Genomic DNA, 8,207 nt, shown 5'->3' on the forward strand with positions numbered 1-8,207 from the left:
GACCTATAAGTGCATTCACTCTGCAGCTCCTCAGTACCTCTCCACTCTCATCTCTCCCTACATTCTTCCCCGGGAACTCCATTCACTGGGTAAATCTCTTTTATCTGCACCCTTCTCCTCCACTGCTAACTCCAGACTCCGTTCCTTTTATCTTGCTGCACCATATGCCTGGAACAAACTTCCTGAGCCGGTACGTCAAGCTCCATCTCTGGCCGTCTTCAAATCTAAGCTAAAAGCCCACCTTTTTGATGCTGCTTTTAACTCCTAACCCTTATTCACTTGTTCAGAACTCTTATTTTATCATCCTCACTTTAATATTCCCTTATCTCTTGTTTGTCCTGTTTGTCTGTCCTAATTAGATTGTAAACTCTGTCGAGCAGGGACTGTCTCTTCATGTTCAAGTGTACAGCACTGTGTACGTCTAGTAGCATTATAGAAAAGATAAGTACTAATAGTAGTAGTAAACATATAAATTGGCTATTTCAGGAGCCATGGACGAACCCATGGCCGTGCCTTTAATCTGTTGAAAAAAAACTTACCCTGAAGGCAAAAGTAATTATTAGTGAGTGCCATGCTTGCAACTGTGAGAATAAATCTGTTTGGAATGCATCTGTGAGTAGTCCTTTCTCTATGGGTTTCTTCAATGAACTGTAGTGCCTCAGTCTGCCCAAGAATATAAACTCATTATACAAGGTATGTGATGCTTTATACCCGAGTTTGATTTGTCCTTGCGATTCTCAAGGCACAGACCGTAGAAGTCTGCCCAGCACTGTTGTTGTACTAAAAGTTCTGAAGCTAACATCGAAACCCCTTAAAATGTACACTTCAGCCCATCCCTTTCTATTCAGTCACGATCAGGGCGTAGACCATAGAAGTCTGCCAAGCACTGGTTTTGCTTCCCTTTAATTACTACTACTACTACTTAACATTTCTAGAGCGCTACTAGGGTTACGCAGCGCTGTACAGTTTAACAAAAAAAGACAGTCCCTGCTCAAAGGAGCTTACAATCTAAAGGACGAAATGTCAAGCTGGGGCAGTCTAGATTTTTTGAATAGAGGTATAGTGGTTAGGTGCCGAAGGCGACATTGAAGAGGTGGGCTTTGAGCAAGGATTTGAAGATGGGCAGAGAGGGGGCCAATTACCAGTGTTGCCACCCAATATCCACTAAGATTCCGTAGATCCATTCCTTCTAAACAGGATTCCTGCAGGACATCCTCCAGCAACAAGTTCCAGAGCTTAACTATTCGTTGAGTGAAAAAATATTTCCTCCTATTTGTTTTAAAAGTATTTCAATATAACTTCATTGAGTATCCCCTGGTCTTCATACTTTTTGAAAGAGTGAACATTTGATTCACTTTTACCCATTCTACACCACTCAGGATTTTATAGACCTCAATCCTATCCCCCCTCAGCCGTCTCTTTCCCAATTTGAAGAGTCCTAACCTCTTCAGCCTTTCCTCATACGAGAGGCGTTCCATCCCCTATCATTTTGGTCGCTCTTCTTTGAACCTTGCTTCACTGCTTTCTCAACCCTCTCCTGGACACACATCTAGCCAGTTGGGTTTTTGGGATTACCAAAAAGAAAATATGCATGAGACAGATTTGCATATCATGGGTCTTTGCAGTTTGATCTCGTGTACATTCACTGTGATGATCCTAGGTGTGTCTCCCGGAGAGGGTAATGAAGCACTGCTCTCCTTGATCTCCAGCAAACTCTCACACTACCATTGCTTAAGATTCGCTGTGCTTCTCCCGGGTATTCTTGAATTCTGTCATTACTTTTTGTATCTACCATCTTCATTGGACGCTCACTCTATTCATGTACCACCCCTTCAGAGAAGTAATAATTTTGGTGCTGCTGCTCCTGAGTCTACCCCCACCCCCCCAAGTCACATATCAGGATATCTCGTTGAAAAATGTTCGTTTCAATGTCTCTAATTTTTTATTTTTCATGAGATTTTATTAGTTTCAAACATATTATAGATAACAATCGTAAAAGAATCACAAAGCCCAGCTAATAATAGAACAAAGAAAATGTGCCTGGAAGTTTTAAACAAAATACCAAATGCAATCTTAAGTATTCAAACAGTATTGCATATGCTCCCCCCCACCCCGGCTGCATCCTGCGATGTTTGGCAGCGGCATGACATTCCACCCAACCTCTCTCCCTTCCGACCCAATAAACGTTCAGGTCAGACTCTTAACATAATTTATGGAAGCTTCCATTCTGCGGCTCGACTGTTCCCTCAGCAGAAGACTAGTGTTCTTACTTACGGTCGCTCAAGACGTCATACGCTTCTGCAATCTGCTTGAATTTGTGTTGTGCTCCCGGCTCATTGCTTTTAAGGGGATGGTACTTCAAGGCTAGTTTACGATATCTGGAATGAGGGTGGACCAAAATATTCATAAGTTTTCTATTATTTTATTTTCATGCAGACATAGGTATCGTTTTGCCTGTTTATTTTGGAGGGACAAAGGGTAAAGAAGTGATATTAGCAGTGGAGAGAGGGGAAACAATTCAACATTAACACCTGCAACATTTGAGGGAGCACTGCCCACCCCCAACGCCCACCTATGCCTATGCATGCAGACATGAAGTGTGGCAAAAAGTGGGAAAAGCTGGGAAGCCTTGGAGCTGGGAGGGGAGGGAGCCTTGGAGCTAGGAGGGAGAGACAGAGGGCCTTAGAGCTGGCAGGGAAGGAGGGAGGATGCGGGACATGGGAGGTCAGAAGGAGGGGGGCCTTGGAGCTGGCTGGGAGGGAGGAACGGAGGGGGGTCCAGGGGGGCCCTTGGAGCTGGGAGGGAATGGGGCCTTGGAACTTGGAGGGAGGGCGGGGGGCCTTGGAGCTGGGAGGGGAGGGACTGGGGCCTTGGAGCTGGGAGGGAGGGAAAGAGGGCCTTGGAGCTGGCAGGGAAGGAGGGCGGGCGGGGGGCCTTGCAGCTGGGAGGGGAGGGGTGAAGGAATGGGGCCTTGGAGCTGGGAGGGAGGGAGTTACACATAAAAATAGAACATACCAATACTCGCCCATTATAACGGGATTAACGGCTAGTCTATACATATTATTATAGAATACACCCACTCGGGGCTTAATTTAGGTGTTGAGATTTACGCTAAGTAAAACATGGCCTAAATTTGGTTGCATGGAAAAGCGCTCAGCGTAATTCTATATACCGTGTGGAAATTTAAACTGATTCTATCAAATTTAGGTGTACAGATTACGCCTAGGCGTATTTTTTTCCTGCGCAGATTTTTCAGTCGCCATTTATAGAATATATCCCTAAGCACTGACCACAAATATTCAGCCAGTTAAATAGCACTGAATACAGGGTGGCTTATGTATAATTTCAAACATTCCATTAGGTTGGACATAACACTTTCACAGTCCTTAAGATAAAAGTGTTAGTCAGAAGAGTTATTTAAGAGAACAAAATATCTCTAGCAGCACTGAACTAATTCCTGCAACCTCCGTTGATGCTATATCATACTACTTGTCCTTTTTATTCTTTCCAACCCAATACGTGTTGGAAAGAAATTACACAAGGGAATACTCTTATACGTCCCTGCATTATAAAATAGAGTTCTGCTTAGGGAGGGATCATGCATTATTTTATAGGTGGGAGGGGGCGGATGCAGTTTTTGTGACCATGTTCAAAGGGAGGTTAAGAGTGGAGTGGCCTAGTGGTTAGAACACTGGTCTTGACATCCAGAGGTGGCCAGTTCAAATCCCTTATGAACTTTGGCAAGTCACTTAACCCTCTACTGCCTCAGGTACAAACTTAGATTGTGAGCTGGGGCAGGGAAATACTCAGTGTACCTGAGTATAACTCACTTTGAGCTACTACTGAAAAAGGTGTGAGCAAAATCTAAATAAACATAAGAATAGACATACTGGGTCAGACCAATGGTCTATCTAGCCCAGTACCCTGTTTCCAATAGTGGCCAATCCAAGTCACAAGAACTTGGCAGAAACCCAAATAGTGGCAGCATTCCATGCTACCAATCCAAAGGGCAAACAGTGACTTTTCCTCCAGGAACTTGTCCAAACCTTTTTTTAAACCCAGACACGCTAACTGCTGTTACCACATCATCCGGCAACAAGTTTCAGAGCTTAATATTCTTTGAGTGAAAAAATATTTACTCCTATTGTTTCAAAAGTATTTCCATGTATAACTTCCTTGAGTGTTTCCTAGTCTTTGTACTTTTGGAAGAGCTTTGGGGAATTAAAGGAGACATAGGGGTTACTGCTGAGAAATATATTCCCCTGTTTGCAAGTTAAATATTATCTCCACAGTTCATGGTTTACGGTTTGATTTTTTGATAAACTGCTGATCCTGAGACATAACACAGTGGTTTATATATTCCAAGGCACTTCCTGATTTGATCCAAGGAAAAAATGTTTTTTGAACATATATTGGGGCCTACAGTGAGATGAGAGTGTTGCCTTTCAAATTTATCAGTACTTAAATGGAAGGGGAGGTAAGAAACTTAAATACATGCAGGAATGGGAGGACGACTTAGGGAGGCCCCTGCGAGAGGAGGACATAATGGGCCAGATAGGCTCATGCCGTCTCCTGTGATCAAACCTCTTTGGCCTCAATACTAGTATATCTGGGTAGTGCTGGGGCAGTCTGAGGCTAGAGCTAAGGCAAAAAAATAGCTGTCATAACTTGCCTGGATTGTTATCCTGATACTGGTGCTGAATATTAGTAGTACCAAGGAGGTTTAATTGACAGGAGACAGCATCATGTGACAAGGCTGAAGCTGTAGCCGCCATCTTGATGCACTCAAACCAAAGCAGACTTTTGTTTCATGCCAAGCCACAGATGGATGGAGGAGTAGCCTAATGGTTAGTGCAGCAGGCTTTGATCCTGGTGACCTGGGTTCAATTCCCATTGCAGCTCCTTGTGAACCTAGGCAAGTCACTTAACCCTCTATTGCCCCAGGTACAAAAACTTAGATTGTGAGCCCTCTAGGGACAGTGAAAGTACCTGCATATCAGTGGTGTAGCCAAGGGTGGGCTCAGGCCCACCCAGTAGCAGCAGGCCTATGATGTGGCTGGCAGGGATCCCTAAGCTCCATCAGCCGAAAACTCCCAACCACTGTCCCTCTTGCATACCTTGTAAATAGCAGATCTTCGCCTGCAGCGACTGATACATACTGTTCACACCGGCCTCACAGCCTTCCCTCTGACGTATTCCTACCTATGCGGAAACAGGAAGTTGCATCAGAGGGAAGGCTGTAGGGCCAATATGAGCAGTGTGTATTAGCTGCTGCTTGCTGCCGGTGGAAATCTGCTATTTAAAAGTTAGGCGGGTGGAGGGGGGATGTTTGAGAGACTATATGGTATACAAGCGAGAGAGGGAGAGACCAAATCACTTGTGGGGCAGGGCAGAGTTCTGCCCACCCATCTTGGGCCCAAGGCCCACACAAAATTGGGTGTCTGGCTACGCCCCTGCAGCATATAATGTGTGCAGTGCTGCGTACATCTAGTAGTGCTATAGAAATGATTAGCCGCATAGGCAGTCTTTATTTCTAATAAGCATTTGCTATTGTTTTGGGTCACTCGATATGGCCAGGCAGCAAGCTCTGCTTCAGGTCAGATAATGGGCCAAGCATACGCTCACCGTCTCTTGTCAATTAAACCTCCTTGAGTAGTACCCAGATAATTCCTGGCGGCTGCTCTGACAGTATATTCAGTGCTGATACCTGGGTTCAGATTTAAATGCCATTGTCAGAGTTTGAATCCAACAATGGTTGCAATGTTTAAATACTGGGTGGGGGGAAGGGGGGTATGTATGAGCCATGCTTTGTATGCTTCTCCCACTTGTTTTCCAATGATATTGGAAATAAATTATGCATAAGAGTTTGAGAACTTCTGCCTGTATCTCTGAAATTTTAACAGAGGGAGACCAAATCTGGTGAAAGGGGGAAAACCGCTCACGGTAAAGACATCCAGTTGAAAACTGGACCAGATTGTACTGAGTACTCCAGAAAAAAATAAGCCCCCACCAAAAAATAACCCAATACATATATTTATGGGAGGAGTGACACTGACAACTTCTGCATCATCACGAAACACTGATGCACTGACACATAACAGTTAGGAAAATGCACCGTCTGCTCTTTCCCGGACCCACATGTACACATACAAGAATTCCTTGAGCCATGCCCCGCATGCTTAACAAGGATCTGGGGTTCTTAGCCCATTACTACTACTATTTAACATTTCTAGAGCGCTACAAAGTGTACACAGCGCTGTACAAACACAGAAGAAAGACAGTCCCTGCTCAAAGAGCTTACAATCTAATAGACAAAAAGTAAAGCATTTAAATTAAATTAAATTAAAAATATTTAACCATTATAAACCATAAAGCTGTATGTCTCTGTTGATCACCCTCCCCTCACCTATCCACACCCATCCTGTTAGAATATCAATGATATGCTTTGATGTCCCCATGCATACCTCCTACCCACCCCCATCCTCCCACCCTGTCAGACTGTTTCACTTATATACACTGTCAGCTAGCACATTTGCTTATTTCCGATCTGAGGAAGAAGGGCAACCTTCGAAAGCTAATCAAGAAATGTATTAAGTTATGTCCAATAAAAAAGGTATCATCTTATTTTCTTTTCCATGTTTTATTTTGTTTGATTTCTATTGATAACCTACTTGCAAAGGAAGTCAGTAGCCAAAAACTAACCCTCCTCACTTGCAGCACATGTAAAGCATGAGCCAATCAGCACAGCCCCAAAGTGCCATTATACGTCTACCACAGTATGTAATGTGTATTCCTACCGCAGATTATAAACACATATCTATGGAACAAGGTAAAAGGCGGATCTCACGGATCCTCCCCTGGGCCGGGTCAGCAGCCGCCGCCTTTCCTACTCACGCCTTCTTAATTTCCTCATCGCTGGCATTGGCGATGATATCGAGCACAGCGTAGTAATCCTGCCCCATGTTCTCCCCAGGACCGGACCCGCAGCTGCACCGTGCAGTTTATTACCGGGCTCCGTTGCTAGGGACGCCCTGAGCATCCTGGGAACTGTGGTTTCTTTCGGACCTCCTGGGGTAGCTTCCTTGCCGCAAGGAACTACAATACCCAGGGTGCTCTGCCGGGAAATGCCGCTTGTTGTATTGGTGAAGAAGCGTCCAACATAACACGTTTTAATGTTCTGGGAAAGATACATGAATGCAAAAAGAAGGTGCGCTTCTTTCCCTGCTGCACCTCCAGCCTCTGCCACTTACCGTTCTCATTGATGTACCTAAAAGTCTAGCCACTGGTGCAAATGCAGGAGACCCAGGCTAGCTTTTCGGGGTGAAGCTACTAGGACCCTGTGCTCTTCTGCATTGTCTGGGGAAGAGAAAGTAGGAAAGAGAACATGAAGTACCAGGAGAAAAATAATATTAGGGAGAGGAAGAGGAGGATACTGGGAAGTGGAAAGAGAAAAGGGATTCAGATTTGCAACCACCAGCCTTTCATAATAAGGGTACTCAATAGAAATCAAACAAAATAAAACATGGAAAAGAAAATAAGATGATACCTTTTTTTATTGGACATAACTTAATACATTTCTTGATTAGCTTTCGAAGGTTGCCCTTCTTCGTCAGATCGGAAATAAGCAAATGTGCTAGCTGACAGTGTATATAAGTGAAAACATTCAAGCATTACTATGACAGTCTGACAGGGTGGGAGGATGGGGGTGGGTAGGAAGTATGCATGGGGACATCAAAGCATATCATTGATATTCTAACAGGATGGGTGTGGATAGGTGAGGGGTGGGGTGATCAACAGAGACATACAGCTTTATGGTTTATAATGGGCCAGGAACCCCAGGTCCTTGTTAAGTCCTTTCTGTTGGGTGTTAAAATATTCAATCATTCTGACTTCAAAGGTCTTACGTTCTTGTATGTTTTTAAAGTTACCTTTCAGGATTCTCACTGTGAAGTCACTGGTACAGTGTCCTGGTCCTGTAAAATGTTGACCAACAGGCGTGGGAACCCTACTGGCACCAGTATTGTTCATGTGATGTCTATGTAAATTGAATCTTGTCTTAAGCATCTGGCCTGTTTCTCCAATATAGCATCCTTCGTTACATTTTTTACACTGAATGATATATACCACATTGGAAGATGAGCAAGTGAAAGATCCCTTTATGTTGAATATGTTTCCTTTGTGGATGACTTTGGGGTCCTGTGAACTAT

At 44.1% G+C, this 8,207-nt stretch overlaps 1 protein-coding gene across 1 annotated transcript in view; it reads right to left on the minus strand.

Annotated features, from left to right (window-relative positions):
* The window catches only part of LOC115468368 (dnaJ homolog subfamily B member 13-like), a 49,577-nt gene extending 42,587 nt beyond the window's left edge, over positions 1 to 6,990 (minus strand). Inside the window, exons 1-2 of the mRNA XM_030200015.1 lie at positions 6,895 to 6,990; positions 2,275 to 2,378 (exon numbers count right to left, since the gene is read on the minus strand). Coding sequence (XP_030055875.1) covers positions 2,275 to 2,378; positions 6,895 to 6,962 — 172 coding nt within the window. The 5' untranslated portion in view covers positions 6,963 to 6,990. The remainder of the gene's footprint in view (positions 1 to 2,274; positions 2,379 to 6,894) is intronic.
* Positions 6,991 to 8,207: the final 1,217 nt, after the last annotated feature.

Source organism: Microcaecilia unicolor, chromosome 4, assembly GCF_901765095.1.
Source record: "Microcaecilia unicolor chromosome 4, aMicUni1.1, whole genome shotgun sequence".
Taxonomy (NCBI): Eukaryota; Metazoa; Chordata; class Amphibia; order Gymnophiona; family Siphonopidae; genus Microcaecilia; species Microcaecilia unicolor.